Here is a 17,575-nt window from a genome sequence, read left to right as displayed (position 1 = left end):
TAAGTTATGTCTCTCTCCCATGAAACTTTGTGTGACAATCTAAAAACATTCAGCGGCGACATAAAAGTCATGACAGAGGAGACCAGTAGGAGCACAAAAATTAAAATTCACAGAAGAGAACTGGTTGTCCTCCAGTCATGTGCCAGTAAACTCAGCAGCGCGTTTATTCGGCAGAAAACAAAGGGAAACCTCAGCAACTCCAAATCGTCACGGTCAGAAGACGATAGATGTGTGAGGTTCAGCTTCAAGATGCTTTATTTCTGCCAAAGAGAAATTAAAAGTCGTAACTCACATCGTCCGAGACAAGTGAGCTCTTCACTCGACTGTTTGAGAAGTTCAACACACAGAGAAAAAGTAAAGCATCCAAGCTTTTGCCCTCTACAGCACAAGGTGTTTGGCCATGTATAAAGCATCGGGGTGTTTTCCTTTCATCCCCAGCCCAGAGGGGGTTTCATTGATGCAAGCACAGTCTCAACACAAAGGTGAGGTTCATAAGAGATTACAGTCAAAATCCTTTTGATATGATAAAAAAAAAAAAAATTGTTTGTTCCAGCTTCAGAGTGACCTACCTGCAGTTTGAAGGTTGGAAAAACCAATCAGTCCACAGCAAATCAGCAAAGGTAAAGAAATTACAATTGTTTTCCTGTAACTTTGCCTTTCACTGTTTGAAGACTACTCCTCTTTGAGTTGTATCAGTGGAGCAGCCGGGAAACAGGAGCGCAGTCAATTAAAAAAAAAAAAAAGAAAAAAGGAAGCATCCTGGAGCTGTGTTGCAAGCTTAGGAACCGGTTTACGATGCTATATATGACTCGTGAAAGTACAGCCTGTTAAACACTGTAAATCCCTATTTTATGGGTGTGAAAATGTCAGTTCAGATGTTCACAGCAGAGGGCAGCAGTGCTGAAATATTGATGAGGCTCTGCTCACTCAGCTGGAGTCTGTTCAGCAGTGTGAGGCACAGACATCTTTTACCTCGACTTTTACAGCATTTCCTTTGGGAAGCGCCGTTTACACTTGTGCAATCATTTCCTACGGGACACGTTTTATTAGATTTATCCCTCTGAGTAAAGTTACAAATGGTGTCACCTCTGTTTTTACACTTGTGGGTCACTAATTGCAAAATTGTGCAAACACCCAGACAACTTATGAAGTCATGAAATCGGATAAACTGGAATTTTAGGGGTTGTACACTAAAAACTGTGACTGCATAATGGTATAAAGTGTTGAAAGGATCGTAAATAGATATCAGATAAACATAAAGCCTGAAGTACAGACTACTGTGTGGATTTATTTTACAGGACCTATAAAAAGCATTCACCTCCTTGGATGTTTTACTATTTTATTGCTTTACCAAATCAAACAGGAGCAACAAAATTGTGATTTTCATTCTTCTTTTATTTTTTTGTACAAAAAAAATGACAAAAACCTTCTTCTTATCTCTAAATAGATAAAAGTCTGATTTAAAAACTTTTTTCTGTATTTGATCAGGAGGCTGTCTTTGTTTGTTATTAAATATTCTAGTATCTGAGACATTTAAACGTGACCACAAAACAAAAACAAAAAAAAGAAGAGAAAAGAAAAAAAATGAGTTGTAAAACAGACATTTTAATGTTGCTGCTTCCTAATACAATGCTTCTGTAAAGCAGCTAAATTGAGGTATCTACAGTCAGACTGCGTTCCAGGCAACTCCTTCATTTTATATAATGTAATTTCAGTTTTTAGAATATTTAGAAATAAGGTTAGATAAACAGCCAAGAGTGTGTTTTTGTGATCATCAAAGCTTGACACACAGCACAGTCCTGAGTTAACTTGTCTAGAAGAAATATACAGGAGTATAAATCCCCATCTTACCGGCACAGTGCTGTGATGACAGTCATGGAAACTAGAAAATAGTTTTGAATTAGGAAAATCTTTTATCATTTTCATTCTCTCTGTCTCTCTGCTTGTCTCCAGGTTTTCTATCTGCTTCTTGTTTTATTAATGGGCTCTTTAAGGACTTTTTATTTACTGTTCTTTGTCCCATTTTTTACACAGTAAAATTAAAATTGAAAAATATTTTTAAGAAAGAACATCCTGACTTTTCAACAAAACCTTCTTGTACAGAGACATGTGTACTAGCAGAAAAAAGAAAATACAAATAAAAAACAATCTAGTTATCGTGTGTCCATTTTTGTGACCTGTCAGAGGACTGCAGATGCGAATTAGCCCATCGAATGGTGACATTGACATTTGAGTTGTGCATTATCCCTTTTTAAAATAAGTTCACCATCATAGTGCAGTAATGTATTTTGACCAGCAGAGCGCAGCAGTCACAGCTTTACAGCGGTGTGTTGGAAAAACTGCTGGCAGCAATGTGTGTGTTCCAGGTTCAGGGTTTGGGACATGTGTCAGTCTGAGTGTCTGTTTATGTTTCCGTCTGTGTGCCTTCCCTGTGTGTTTGTCTTTTTTTTTCTTCCCCTGTATGTGTCTGTGTATGAATCTTTAATGATCGCATGTGCTGTCTCAGGAAAAAACACACGGTAGCAAAATGAAAGAAAATAGAAAAAAGGAAGAAGGAGATAGAGGAAAATAAAGAAAAAGGTTGGTAGGGATTTGTTGAAGAGAGCTTCTCTGACGTGATTCTCAGCAACTGCTCTGATATTAGTAGAAACGTGACTTATTGCAGGATTTAAAGAAGCGTGGTACATTCCCAGCAGCTAAAAGAGGAAATGGGTGTATAACCTTAGCAACAACATCTATAAATCAGCAGACATTTCCTCTTTTACTAACAAACCCTTTTTATTTTGTTTCAACAGTATTCAATAAATACAAAATACAAACCTGCTTCATATTTCACAATAATGAAGAAAAGCAAAAACAAAAATAGCTTAAAGAAAAACGGGAAGAACCAAAGCTGAGGCGAAATGATATAAACAGAAGGTGTTTTAATTCTCTATCCCAGAAAAACTGAGCGATCCTGTCAGGAATGAGAGTCATACAGAGTGGAAATATTTTCTTACAACAGACAAAAGCTGTAGGCGTGTGGTCACAGATACGTTTCTTCAATTCACTTACTCGCACTCTTTAAAAAATCCAAAGGAAGTAAAAGAAAGACACACAGATACCTACATTCACACACTCGCGCCTTCTTAAGTAACATTTTCCATCGCTGTGTCCAGTGGGAGCCGCAGTAATTATGGCTGTGCTTCAAAAATAAGCTCTGTCGATACAAACTGCTTTTCTCTCCCAACACTTACTATTTAAAATCCACCTGGATTTCAGTCCGATGAAAAGCTGCGTTGGACCTACAGCTTCACCTTTCACCCATTTAGGAACGGTTAAACTCCAAAAAACCCTGAAGGCAGCATGTGAGTAACGCTAGGATGGTCCTCTCCAAAGCTTTACTGCTTCACTTAAAGTCTTTATTTTGCGTTTGAACTCCCTTCAGTCTCTGCATGGCTCTCCTCTTTACAATCTTGAAGCTGATAACCGGGTGGGTTTTGGGTCAGGAGCGATAAGGGGGTCCCAGTGTGCAGTTCTGGGTATAGGTCCATGTGGGATGAGGAGAAGAAGGAGGAGGAGGGTGCTGTTTTCTAGAAAAGGGGGTTTGGGGCTCATCTCTGAAGTCGGGGCCATTCCACATCCTCATTGTCTCCAGGTTCGTCTTTTGCCTGGTGTTTTTGTCATCAGATCAGCTTCCTCTTTCTGATCTAGGAAGAGGATAAGAAAAAGAATGAGAAATGTGATACAAAATTGTTTCTTTCCCAGATATAACTGTTCTGAAGGATCTCTGTTTAGTGTTCAATGTTCTAGCTCAGGTTTGATAGTCAGAGATTCTGTATGAACAAAATGTCACCTTAAATGCAGTCAAAACAACAACAAATAAGTAAAACCCTTTGAGTTGAATGTCAGCTTAGAATCAGTTGCCAATGCTAGCTTGGTTAGCAGCTAACAGCTAGCCAGTTGTGGTTTTCCCACAGTGCTTACATATTATTAAATCTTCTAAAACTTAAAATATAAATGTTGCTGCACAAGCAGTTTTTAAAGTAGAAGAAGATTTTTCAGTGCTTGCGTGTTGTCAACCAGAATGGCAACAGGGTGTTAACAGCTGCCTCTGCCAATACAGAAGTGCAACGCTGTTGCCAACTCCACAGCAGGGATTTAGTCAGCTGCCCTAAAAGTTGCTAGAAGTCACTAATAAGATTAAGGCCTAATCTGCAGACAATGTGCCTAGAAGCAGCAGCAGAAGAGAGGAATAATGTTATGGGTGAGACAAAAAAGACATGTAGAGAAAAGAATTGAAATATGTTTAGAACTTTTCATGTTGGTTTAGTTTTTTTCTGCAGGAAAGGTTGTTAGATTTATTCTTATTTGATTTTTGTTGTTTTGTTTTAAAAAGGGGTTAGGAGAAGGTGAAAACCATCTAATAGCTGGAAACACTGAAATACAACTCAAGAACTACTTCCATTCTTTCAAAATAAGAGTTTCAGACAACACTTTCACATCTAGGCATGCAGTAATAGCTTAGATTTGTTTTAAAGACAGATTTGTATTTAAATGTGAAATGTTAATACACTCCTCATAAAAATATTGTCACTTTCCTATAATAATGGCCTAAGATATTATTTACCAAAAGTGATTTTGGCAAAAAAAAAAAAGGCTATTATTTTAGGAAGGTGACAATATGTAAATCAACATGTGTTCATTCCTTACCAGCACATTCAGGACAGCATGAGCTCTCTGTACGGGTGATATTAGAACAGGTCATCACAGGACACTGTTTTCTTTGACACTTGGTAACTCCATGCTGTAGAGAAAAAGAGAACGTGAAAGCAATATTAAGAATTTCTTCATTTGATGGGAAAAATTGGATTTCATTTGCTTTTTAGTAAAAAACTTGTAGCTCCTTCATGCTTACATCACACCAGCAGTTGATGCACTTCATCTCGCCCACCAGAGGCACCCAGGGGTGCCAGCTGTCGCTGTTCTGGTAGAAGTTCTTTCCAAATTTGCAATACCGTGGGCCGTCCGCTTGCATCATGTCGGTGTGCTCCAGGCCTGCAGGGGTCCTCTCTTCTTCTGGACACTCCTTGCAGCAGTCAGAGGGGCTCCGTCTCACTGGGTGACTGCAAGTCAGTATGGGACACGTCACCTTCTCACAGTGGACCTCCCCTGTAGAGCCCTGAGGTTAAAACAACAACAGATTGGAAACAGTTTTTCTTTAGAAAAATGTGACTTCTCTTTCCAGTTTTGGACATCCTTAAAGTACAGAGGAGAATTTTCTCTACCCTTCACATTCTTTGCAGCCTAATACAACACAAACGATCCGTAAAGAGCCTCTGAGATGTAAACTCAGCCAGATGTGAGCCTATTTATTGATGTTTATTACCTTGCAAGTGCAGACCGCACATTTAATGTATCCAAAGGGAGGAACAAAGGGATGCCATGTGGTGCCTGGGGCATGCATCTTCTGGTCGCCCTCAAAGTAACAGCCTGAGTGATGGGAAATACAAGCGGAGAGGGTTGCCAGGGGTAAGACAGGGGCTTTAGAGTTAATCTGTGAGCTAAAATCTCATAAACTAAACAGCAGTTAGAAAACATAAAAGACAAAAGAAGGTAAAAAAAAAATTGAGTTATAACACCACCTTCTAGGTGTTCCTCCACCGTCTCTGGTGCTTTTATGTCCTTGGTCTCCCTCCTTTCTGCACATGGAGAGAATAGTCATAAAATGATTATTAGCTTGAAACTCATGGATGGCCATGGAGAGCACTCTAACTAACATCTATGAATGACTTAAAAATATCCAACATAACGTTGACCGTACCATCACAGACGGCACAGCACTTGTCCTCGGGTTGGATGGTTCTGGAGCAGGTCAGCTCTGGACAAATAACTGGATCACAGATCACTGTTCGCTTCTACAGATGGAAAAAGATGTTATATACATGCTAATGCTAGCCCAGCACTTCAGCAAAATGTCTTGCATAAAAACATTGCCATGTGCAGCAAGATGTGAGTGCTCTCCTTACCTGACAGCTGCATGTGAAACACTTGTCATAGATGGGAGTCCAGCGGGAACCATGAGCGTGATACTGGTTCTCAAAGAAGCAGGTGTTTGGGTCTTTCTTCAGCTCCTCGGGGTCATTCAGGAAAAGGTCATCAAGCTCAGCCTCCTCTACCTCTGCTGGGGCACCAAGTTTACAGCTGTTTGGGACATGGACCTGGAAATGCATCATCAAACGGAGTCAGATGAAGAGGGAAGGCATTTGAACAAAAAATAAATGTAAAAGCGTGTGTGAAATGTGTAGAGATTTAAGTTGGGATGAAAGACGACCTCACAAAGTGATCAACCATTACACCTGTGGGGTTTACAGCCAACTGTGGCCTCTTTGTATGTTTCTGTAGGCCAGTAAAATTAACTAAACGTGCCAGTGAAAACAATAACCACCTGACAGATTCAGATGGTTATTGGATGAAGCTTTTTGACAAACAGCAAACACCTTGATTGTTTGTAGCGTTTACTCTTCCTGATTCTCAGCATCAGGGTTTAATCTGTAAAATACCAAAGGAAACATGCAACAAACTGTGTCATTCAAGCTAATTGCTAAGACCTTAGTAACTATTACGGAAGTTTGTGGCTTAATATATCACTACAGTAAGACAACGACATTAAAATTAGTGACCACGTGACTTCATCGCATACCTGTCCTCGTATTTCTCCCTGGGGATTCAGCTTGGTGCTGACTTGGATGAAGGCTGTTCCCTGGTCCAGATGTTGCAGTAGTTCAATGCTCATGTCCTTTAAAACCCCCTGAGCCTGCAGGGTATCATATTTTATTAAGACATTTTTAGAGTGATGCACGAAGAAAATTATATATATATATATTTCTATTTAAGTGTTTTCTTTCATTGTATATCCTACTTCCATTTAACCCTGTGATCCCTTTGACTGATGCTGAGTTAGAGATATTAGCAGTATTTAGTTTTCCTGTAAAACACAAACTTATCTTGTTTCTTATCAGGCACCATGTTTGATGCCAAATACAGGCTTCAATGGTATTAAAAATGTTTAATAGTAACAATTTAACATTGCATATTTGCACCTAATAAGAGAGTCAAATGTGATTATTAATTGCCCTGCATTAAAATCTAAATATTTTGGCATTGTTAATGGCTGTTAATATGAAATACAGTTTTAAATTTTTTTTATATTCAAAGCAAAACAAAACTTTAACTTCTGACCTGAATAGTCTACAGTAACATTAGTGAGCAGACAAGCAGACGGACCTGAGAGCCGTAGAAACCCGTCAGGAGCCTCTTGTGATTTGTGCTACTGTCATCCAGCTCTCCAATCTCTGCCAGTCCGTGCAGGTGGGCGTTCATGGTCACGTCGTCCGTCTTACTAAGACCTGCGACGATTATCTCGTAGTGCAGGTGGCACTGTTTATCCACAGACACCCAGGCGTGGCCAGATGCTCCGGTTCGTACCGGTGGGGACACAAAATGCCCGGCCAGAGGAGTGGGCAGCTCTTGAAGAGACAGAAAACGAATGAAAAAAAACAATAAATGTAAGATATTTTCAAAGCAAGTCAATATACTTTTTTTTTTTTACTGTTTAGTTGTTTCTTAATCTGTTTGTGCTCACTCCACTGTCCTCACTCACCACGTTTGGGTACCTCCAGGCCACTGTAAGGCAGGACTTTGATTTGCCCCCTAAGTTCCCCCTCCTGGCTGTGTGCCGTGGCCACATTGATGAAGAGCTCGTTTTGCAGCAGCATGTGGATATGTCGGGCCTCCAGTCGACTCCAGCTGCCCGCCGCCTGCCCAGTCACCCTGCTGTACTCCAGAGTTAAATCGTAAAGGACAGAGCGCTTGTTTCGACGCCGCGGCTTCAGCTCTATTGTGAGACCCACAATGTCACTTGTGAGACCTGCAACCTGAACCTGCAGGACACCAACAGACCCAGGCATTAAACATCCTACCAACTCTAAATGTGCTTTTGTAACATTTTAGAGAAAGTCATTGTTGAGTCTGGGGAATCAAAACCTCAGAAAGGGAAGTTTTCTGAAAACAAAAACACAAACATTGTTTCTGAGTAGAAGAGACTGTTACCTGGTAGTCCAGTGTCCCGTTACCATGGAGATTAAAGATGGCAGAACCCACCCCTCCTGTCTTCCCTGGGATCAACGCATCGCCGCTGGACATCACACTCTGAATAGCTGAATTGGACAAAGACAGATTCATGTAAAAATATACATAACAAAGACTTCATAATTTCTCTCATCAGTTTATCCACCACACACAACAAAAGCAGTTGAAATTAAGTTTTCTTTCAGTCTGAACGATGGAAAAGAGGCAAGTTATACCTACTTGTGTTCTGCGGCAGCAGAAGCACACATCTGAGTTATATTTTTTCATAGCTTTGTCTCTTATTGTGAAAAATTAAGTTTAATCACAGCCAAGAATCTGTGCCTGCTTATGTCATACCAAAAACATCCACGCCGCTGCACACAAACAACTTTGCATAAGAAAATGCTGAAGGTTACATCTGAGATTGAGGTATATTCTGGTGAATGAAGTGAGCCTTATAAAGACTGAGCTGAGGGGGACAGAAGGTAATGAGTAACAGAAGTGGAGAGAAAGTTTTCAATATGAGACACAGAGGGAACAGCAGCATAGATGAGAACTGATGCCAAAGCTGCACAAAGAGGACAGCGGACGGAGGGACTGAGACATGGAGGAGACAGAGAGGGAAAGAAGAACATTGGACCTGAATTCTTACCAGATTACGTCACATGCTGTTAATCAAAACGCTGGAACACCGACACAAGAAATCAGGTCCAGCACGCTGACCTTGGCAGCAACCATGTGTGTGTGACTGTGTGTGTACACATTTTACAAACAAGCATATTTTTTTTGTTATAAATCCCGGTCTGTGACAATGAAAACTGAAATCAAAGCATTTCACAGCAGTGGACACATGATGATTAAGTTCAAATAGTAATAGTGAGTCGCACAGAAAAGGACATGTGTTCATGTTTTTATATTTGAAGAAAACTTGGGCAGTCCACAGCATTCCTAAAACCCTTTTCTTACAGCTTCACACACACACACGCACACGCACACACACGTGTGCAGACCCTCTGTGAGACAGCAAGTCCAACATAAGGTCTATAAACACAGCTTTTCCCACATCGATAAGACTTGAAAGAAAGGACGCAGAAAGAAAGTATTTTATGGAGGATAACAAAACCAGCCACAGATGGATGAACAGAGTACCGCAGCAACACAACCCACGTTTTTAAACTGTGTTCTTTTTCTCTGCTTCTCAGAACCAGATCCAAGAGTTTTAAAAAAAAGTACTTCTTGAACCTTTTCACATTTTGTCAAGTAACAACAACAAACTTTATTGTGCTTTACTGGGATTTTAAAATGGAAGAAGACTGCTACATCATTTCCAGAATTTTCAACAAATTAAGACCTGAAAAGTGTGGCATTCATCTGTATTCAGCCCACTGTAATGTGACACCTATAAATATAACCTAACTTTTTAAAAGACTGCACAGCTCAGCCATTAATCCTGCACTCCACAAATCTGCTGTTAGTTAAAATGTAAAAATGAAAGCCATTAATTTAAAAAAAAAAGACATTAGAAGTCCTGCTTGGGACTAAAACATCATGAGAGAAATATGGCAGTGGAAGCATCATGCAGCATGGACGCTTCTCCTCAGCAGCGACAAAACATATTTACATTAGTATGACCCAGTCAAGGTTTAGACAAAAGACTAACTTAAAATCTGTGGGAAACTTCAAAAGATGCTTTCCGTCCAATCTGATGCTGTTTGAGCTGTTTTGCAAAGAAGAATGGGAAAAAACTTGTGTCTCTATTTAAGTCTTTACTAGCCAGATGTCTGTATTAGCAAAACTAGCAGACATGCCCAAGACTTGCAGCTGACTCCAGAGAATGAACACTACTTGAAAGTAACACAACAAAAATATGAAAAACCATTCAGCATTTTTCTTCTTTTTCACCATAATGTGCCATTTAGCGTTTATCTAACACCTGTACTCCATCAGTTAGTATTCAGGTTTCTTAGAGCAAAATCACTCACTGTCACAAGATTTTCTTCCTGTGATGAAGCCGGAGATTTGTCGGGGATCCTGATCCTCGGTTGCCACGGCGATTTCCAGCTGACCACGAGACAACCAAAACAGCTCGCGGCTGTTCAGGTCTGTCAGCACCTCAGCAAAATCTGGATCCTGCACAGATTGAAAGTGTTAGCACAAAGCTAAACAAGTTTTTGTGTCACAGAAAGCCACAAATAGTCAAAAAAAAAAAAACATATTTCACTAAAAATTAATTACAGTCTTCAAAAGCAGGAATGAAAACGTCACAATGAAGTGTTAAATCTTGTTGACATGAGGTTTATGCAACATTGACTTGTCACCAGAGTAAACCCCCCCCCCCAGCTTCTTTAAATGAAAGACAGGCTCGTTATTTGTGTCCAGCTCCATTTGTTTGTGTTTGTTCTAAACAAAAATGGAACAGAGAGCAAAACAAATCACGTGGCAGCTAAATCATCTCCAGGTTAAATAAATACGACTGTCGCCAAGACATGGCAGAGCCCAAATCCATTAGAGACGCAAACATTTCTGCTACGCAACAACGCGACCCCATAATCACCCCGCTCACACACGCGCAGTTCGACTCGAGGCAAAAATATGGTTCATATTTTTTTCACTGGTTTCACCAGTGAGAGGCCTCTGACTTAAAGCGGGACTGACAGTATTCCATGAAGACGTTGAGAAATGCTGGATTAATAGGACACATGTATGAGTGCGTTAAAGAAATGTTACTTTTATGACCCTCAGGCCTTGGTTCAATATAAATATACACGAAGCATAAATCCACAGAGCGAGCAGCCAAAACAGCTCAGAAAAAGAGCAGGGGAGGCACTGAGAGAGGGTTATGTTGCTGGAGAAAAAAAATGGACCGAATAATGAGGGGGAGGCAAGGTGCAGATGGATATATTAGGGTCTGGTGTTAATGGAGCGGAGCAGTAACACAGCAGTAATAAGACTGCTTGTCTATGTCTACTATTTCACAATATATCAAGTTATAACCACAAGCTTTAATATTCCTTATTGCAGAGGTTCCCAAACTTTTTCTCCTGGGCCCCCCTAGTGGTTTCCAAACATTTTCTGGGTCCCCCCTATGGATTACAAATAGCTGTCTGGTTGAACGACATGCTTTAGCGGGGCGGAACGGGAGGCGGATGGGGGGAATCGACTTATTTGGGGGCAAAATGAATGTAGGTAGCTGGACATAGACAACAACGCCAGTAGCCTACAGGCTACTTGTTAAGCTTAAGGTGATGTATTGATATTAGCTAGTCATCTTTTAGCTAACATCACCTGCATCCAACAGCTTTACTCAACTCAGTCGGTTAGTTTGGGAGAAAAACTTTGAAAAGCTATTTGCGTTTCGCTGGTTTGCTGCCACGATTCTAACACACCTGCGTAGCTCTGCACAGCAGCAGCAGGTCTACTTCACTGCCACACAGGTGTAAACCCAGTGCGTAGCGCTCATGTTGCGTTTGAAGGCAGCTCGGAGAAACAGGTTACCACATGTTAACGACGGATTAAACAGTTTTAACTACTGATAAAAGTGACAGAGGACACAGATATGGGAAGTGTGGAAGCCTCTACTGTATTAAATTGACATAGGAATAACAGAAAGTTGGCCATTCTATGGTAAAAACCCAGCGCATACAGCGTTCATGTTTTTTATTTTTTTTGTTTATTTTTTCTTTTCATCCAGACGGCTTCCCGCGCCGCCCCCCCCCCTGCAATGGCACGGCGCCCCCCCCCTAMGGGGCGCGCCACACAGTTTGGGAACCTCTGCCTTATTGGGATCTTTTAAGCTAGAGAAATCTAATGCATGCCTTTCAACACTTTTTTATTTTTTACAAAATTAAAAAAAGCAAACAATTTCTGCAGATGAAAGCCTTTTCCAGCTTTGCACATTTAAATTCAGAAAATTTGTACACATCCTTTTAGACAAAGTAGTTCAAGCTCGGTCAAAAAGGAACATGAGCATATGTGAACAACAATTTTGAAATCTTTCCACAAATTCCCAGTTGACTTATTTTATAATATGTATGGCTTTATATTTTCAGAGTCAGCATCCTAATGGAAACTGGATGTTTGCCTCCAGTTCTGCCCTACATTTTCTGATCAGCTTCCTTTTTCCTGCAGAAGAAATGCATGTATAATGCTGGCACTACCATGTTTCAGTGTTGGGATTGTTACTGTCCAGAATTAGTTTGTGTTTTGAAAATCACTACAGTTTAAATAATCTCCTAGTTAATGCTGTCCTCCAGGTGTGTCACACTTGAAAATGACTTTATTGAAGGTTATCAGAGGAAACAGGGATGAATACATATTTATGGGGCTTTTTTTTTTTGCTTTCATTTGTAAAAGAAAACTTTTTAACATTTTCCCTCCCCTTTAGTGTGGCATCCAATAAAATTCTAAAAAAAATACACTGATGTTTGAATTTGTAATGTCTTAAAATGTTTAAAGGTTTAAGAAGCATGAACACTTAAAGCACACACGCTAAATATTGTCTTGGGTTTGAAATAATACATAATACGTTGGGAGTTTGGCTTTTTAGTCGTTGTGTAGTTTCATAGGTCAGGAAGCAGTGGCTAAGCTCAAATCTTACACAATATTTGTCAAGGACATTCTGTAAACAGCTGGATCAAAGGAGAAACATCGTCCCTTCCTGGCAGAATTAAAACCAGACGCACCTTTCAACACCCCCTCCGCCCTCCTCTCCTTCTACTAAGCCCACAGACCACTAACCACTGACATGTGTGAGAGGTGGCGCATCCTCTTTTACCCCCACGCTTCCCTTTATGTTTCGTACTCCGCCACTATCTGTCTCGTGCCAAACTCTCCACACAGACTTTCCCTTTTCTTTTGTTTCCTCGCACCTTCATAAATTTTCCCTCACCGTCTATCAGGATGCTGAGTTGTGATCCAAGTGCCACGATAACTTCGCTAGGATGTGGCGAGAAAACCACATCCGTCTCCTTGAGTAGCTGGGAACAAGGCGGGTCCAACAGTGGGACTCCGGCGATGTGACATACGTTTCTAACCCAAAACAAGACGACTTTGGCTCCTTAACATTCAGAGCAAAACATCTTCCACTAAAACTCCGCCACTGTTTTATAATAGTCGGCATAAAAAAAATCTTTTTCAACATGGTTATTAGTTCTTTCTGTCTCTGACCGAACTGATTATGATGGCTGTGTAATTGTTACTCACGTTAGAGGTGATGTTGGACCTGATCTCTCTTAGGACATGTTGACGGTACATCAGCTGGACTCGGATTGGGACCAGAACTGGCTCTAAGGAGAAAGAGGGGGTTTTTTTCATTTAACTTTATTTAGCTTTATTTAGAATCTTGTCTTAGTTTCAGTGTCCACTCCTGTGTGTCTCCTTCACCTCTGTCCTTGTGTCTGATGAGACCCTGCAAGATGAGGATGAAGTGAAGGTTGTTCTCACTGTCACTCAGCGTCAGTAGGGCAATGCCTCCCATTCCCGCATTCTCTTCCTCTGAGGTCAGCACTGAACTGAATGTCTCTGCACATAATAAGCATACACAGTGACATGAGTTATCTGCCCACGCATTTAAACACTTTCAATCAGCTTTCTTTTGCTTTTACTTAAGACTCAACATAATCAATGCATTGAAGATAACAGGGATAAGAGTGCATGCATTAAAAGCCCACACGCAGTCTCACCAGCAAACAGCGCTCTGTGTTTGATGATCTTCCCAACCACCTCTTCTCGCCTGCCCGTGGATGTGGTCATGCTGATGCGCAGTTGCTCAGCCTGCAGCTGTCGCAAGAGAGGTTTCGCCAAATTTTTCCAAACTCCACAGATCTGCAAGCAAACACCGACCAAAACAGGTGCAGTGTAGGAGACACTTAGGATGCAAATGCACATGAACAATGGATTTAGAAAACATCGGGCCCTTTTCAGTTCTTCCTGGAAGCACTTTTAGACAAAGTGTCTGCAGTGTTCATAATTTCTTCTCAATATAAATCCATCAGTTGTGTGAAGGCCTCAGAGGTTAGTTGGAGAACATTAGTGAACAAACAGCATCTTGAAACACATAGAAACAAAGCAGATAGGTGAGGGAAAGTTAGAGCTTTAAGTCCCAAGTTTGGGATTCTTTTATGAAAATGTGGCACAGACAGTAACTAGGCTGTGTTAAAATACAGAAACATCAATCCTGTTTGGAATTCACCTCAAGTCATGTAGGAGTCAGATAAGAGTGAAACTCAATGTTTCTGCCTACATACAAAAGCCTATGTTTTGTGTGGTGGGGAATTAATGAAGCACATCACTCCATGGTGGCAGCATAATGCCTTAGAAATACTGTTATTCAGCAGAAATATTAAAACTGGTCAGAGTTAAATGGGAGATATCAGACAGTGCTGGAAGAAAACCTACATTATGCTGCAAAAGACTTGGTACAACCAGAGCTACAAGGGAATGATTTAGATCAAGGCATATCCAAATGCGTTGAAGTGATCCAGTCAAAGTTCAGATCTAAACATAATTGAGAATCCAAGGCAAGCCTAAAAGGTTATACTTTTCAGAAATGCTTTCCATCCACTCTAAATGAGCTTGTCCTATTTTGTCAAGACTGAGGAAAAATCTTGACAAAATAGATTTTTTGGGGGGACAAAATGTTGGTATATGCAAGTCATATACCAACAAGACTTACATTTGTAATTCTGTAATTACAGCCAAAAGTGATCCTATACAGCACTGATTCAAGGGGTTTAGTAAAAACAAACATGCTTTTCAACAGTTTACTTAAAAACAAGATTATTTTATTCCACCTCACTTTTATGCACTACTATTTTTTGCCTTGTCACAACAAATCCTAATGATATACATTATCATTGGGATTTGACAATATGTGAAAAGTTTGAGGGTCATGACTACTTTAGCAAAGCACTGTAAATAAAAGCAGATAGGGAACACATCGCCATCTGCCAGATCCATAAAGTTTTGTGATCGTGCATTGAACTCTTGGCCACAGCGCTTTAACATAAAACCAAAACTTCTTCCTCTGAGCTGAGGGAAGAAATGTGGCAGACAGCCGACACCTCATAACTTTGAGTTCAGGAGTAATCTCCATTTTAATTAGCAATACTCTCTGTCGCCATGCTAAGCAGTGATGTAACGTGTGAAAAATTCCCCCTCTCTCTCTCTCTCCCTTAAAGTCCTGCTTCAGCAAACTCCCCTCCTCCTTTCTTTTTCAGAGCCACAGTGTTTTCTCTGAGGTCCTCTGGAGCTTGACTCTGACATTTATCTAAAAATAATAATAGGCCAATTTCTGGGACCTGTATTTAGGGGGCTCCTGTCTCACTGAACAGTGTTTGTGTTCAAAGTGGAATGTGAAGATGTGTGTATTTTGGCAGGAAATCACATATAGTAATGCAGACGAACCTTAGGGAGCATCCAGTGAAGTATAGGTAACCTGATTTATCAACACAAAGCTGACTTAAACCTGAAAAGCTGTTGCGACTGACTGTGTGCTAATAATGACTGCAATCAGTTTGAAGTTCAGAAACGGGGCACTAAGGCCAATAGGAAGTGTCACTGACTCTCTATGTGTGTTTATTGTTTATGGTTACTGTGAGTTATGAGAAAACAAATCAGAGCCTGAGCACACAGTAAAAGCATCCATCATGTCGCTGCTTGGTTTCCCGGCATCTTTCAGGAAACACATGTGCGCGAAACCAAATACAACTCAGATGGAGCCAAGAGGATATGATTGTCTGCTCTCATGAAAGTAATGTCTTACCATGTCCGTCTGTCCTTTGGGGACTTTATATTCAAAAGCAGGAGTCCCATCTGAGTCCAAGATGGCTATTTTACTAGGGCGGCCGATTCTGGAGAGCGAAGGTAAAGTTTCACTTAGATGCGAATATAAAAACAGGCAGCAAAAACAAAAATAATCTTTCTCATTCAGATTAAGAACACTTTCTCTACTCCATTTTGTCAACAGTCATAACAAAATTAGTTTTTAACCAGCAGATACAACTTGTGACACCAAAGAAAAGTCAAGGGAAACTAAACAAAAGATATGTTTCTTCTGGATACCTTTGGTATGTAACAGAGAAGGTCAGCGTGGTTCTGGTCAGAGAAAGACGGACTCTGGCAACTCCGCTGGAGCTGGGCAGCCATGAGTCTGTCACTCCTGTCAATAGCGCCACAAAGTCTGCAGAGGGTAAGAAAGGGCACAGCAAACTCATCACTGTAACAAATTAAGTATCATATTTCCATTTATTTTCCCCACCTGCATAAAACAAGAGTGAACATTGGGTTATATCTAATTGTTTGTGTGTGCGCGCTGTACCTGTGCGGCTTTCTCCGAGGCCCGTGTCCTCAGAGCTCAGGTAGGATCTGTCATTGTAGGATTTGTGGAGGTCGTCCTCTTTGCCCTTTTCATGGAAATACTCAAAGGTCTCCAGCATAACATCAACCTGCTTTTTGTCAACCACACCTGCAGAATTTAAAAGAGAAGTCACTTTATTGTGCTAAATTAAACAGCTGTCCTATTTGCTGCCTTCCACTCATCAACAATGGGTCAAAGTGGCGAAAGGTCAGTTGAGCTGCTTGATCCATACCTTGTGACCATATGTGTGTGTCTAGGGTCCTGATACTAGTATATTGAAGCTGGCTCAGCTTTTTTTTGTCACAAAAGACAGAACATAACTCAGATTATAACAACTAAGTTTTCAGTCTGTCTATTCATGTCCCACTCCTTCCTACCATCACTTGTTAACCAGACTCTAAGATACTTGGACTGTTTTGCTTTAGCCAGACAGTTAGAACATACTCAAAGGTTTTAACTTGCCTTTGAAACAAGGTCAGTACCAGGTAAAATATACCACATAAATCCAAACAATTCAAAACACATTCTGTCACAGTGTCCTCCAATGTCTGGCCCACATATGAACCCCAAAGCCTGGCCATTGTGCAAACAGTGTGACAGATAGGTATGCGAGATCTGGCAGGATTGAAACTGATTTTGGCTGATTAGACATATGACCAAAATAATATGGAGGTCTCCATCTTCCTGACATCTCAGACTTTCTCCCTCCTCATTTCTTGGCCAGGAACGGCTTATCCAGCACTGTGTCTTACAGCTGATGAGCTTCAGGAGGATTGGAAGTGACACTGGCGTGCAATCTCAACAAAGACCCACTGTTCCTCACAAACTGCTGTGCATCCTGATGTAATGTGCAGCCCTCACAACTCCACACACACATGCACAAACACATAGTAACACATGCAGGGGTGCTTGTTCAGCCAATTACAGTCTTCTGACATGTTCTTGAGAATGAAAACCACACGCTGCCTCTTAGTCATCCAAATGTTATTTCTCCCAAGGTTGTTTTCTGACATGCTCAGTTGAACTGTCTGCCTATCCTTCCTGTGTCTACACACACACCCCCACCCCCACACACACGCGCACACACACGCACACACACACACACACACA

At 40.8% G+C, this 17,575-nt stretch overlaps 1 protein-coding gene across 1 annotated transcript in view; it reads right to left on the bottom strand.

Moving 5' to 3' along the window:
• Window positions 1-2,904: 2,904 nt before the first annotated feature.
• The window catches only part of chrd (chordin), a 20,227-nt gene continuing 5,556 nt past the window's right edge, over window positions 2,905-17,575 (bottom strand). Inside the window, exons 4-21 of the mRNA XM_008426183.2 lie at window positions 16,427-16,573; window positions 16,171-16,288; window positions 15,872-15,959; window positions 13,791-13,932; window positions 13,492-13,629; window positions 13,312-13,394; window positions 10,092-10,239; window positions 8,092-8,198; window positions 7,643-7,922; window positions 7,267-7,508; window positions 6,683-6,796; window positions 6,009-6,200; window positions 5,804-5,897; window positions 5,625-5,681; window positions 5,369-5,472; window positions 4,898-5,161; window positions 4,693-4,786; window positions 2,905-3,689 (exon numbers count right to left, since the gene is read on the bottom strand). Of these exons, the coding sequence (XP_008424405.1) occupies window positions 3,625-3,689; window positions 4,693-4,786; window positions 4,898-5,161; window positions 5,369-5,472; window positions 5,625-5,681; window positions 5,804-5,897; window positions 6,009-6,200; window positions 6,683-6,796; window positions 7,267-7,508; window positions 7,643-7,922; window positions 8,092-8,198; window positions 10,092-10,239; window positions 13,312-13,394; window positions 13,492-13,629; window positions 13,791-13,932; window positions 15,872-15,959; window positions 16,171-16,288; window positions 16,427-16,573 (2,477 nt within the window). The 3' untranslated portion in view covers window positions 2,905-3,624. The remainder of the gene's footprint in view (window positions 3,690-4,692; window positions 4,787-4,897; window positions 5,162-5,368; window positions 5,473-5,624; window positions 5,682-5,803; window positions 5,898-6,008; window positions 6,201-6,682; window positions 6,797-7,266; window positions 7,509-7,642; window positions 7,923-8,091; window positions 8,199-10,091; window positions 10,240-13,311; window positions 13,395-13,491; window positions 13,630-13,790; window positions 13,933-15,871; window positions 15,960-16,170; window positions 16,289-16,426; window positions 16,574-17,575) is intronic.

Source organism: Poecilia reticulata, linkage group LG13, assembly GCF_000633615.1.
Source record: "Poecilia reticulata strain Guanapo linkage group LG13, Guppy_female_1.0+MT, whole genome shotgun sequence".
NCBI classification, from domain to species: domain Eukaryota; kingdom Metazoa; phylum Chordata; class Actinopteri; order Cyprinodontiformes; family Poeciliidae; genus Poecilia; species Poecilia reticulata.
Note: the sequence above shows the minus strand (reverse complement) of the source record. Positions and strands in the feature narration are given on the sequence as shown.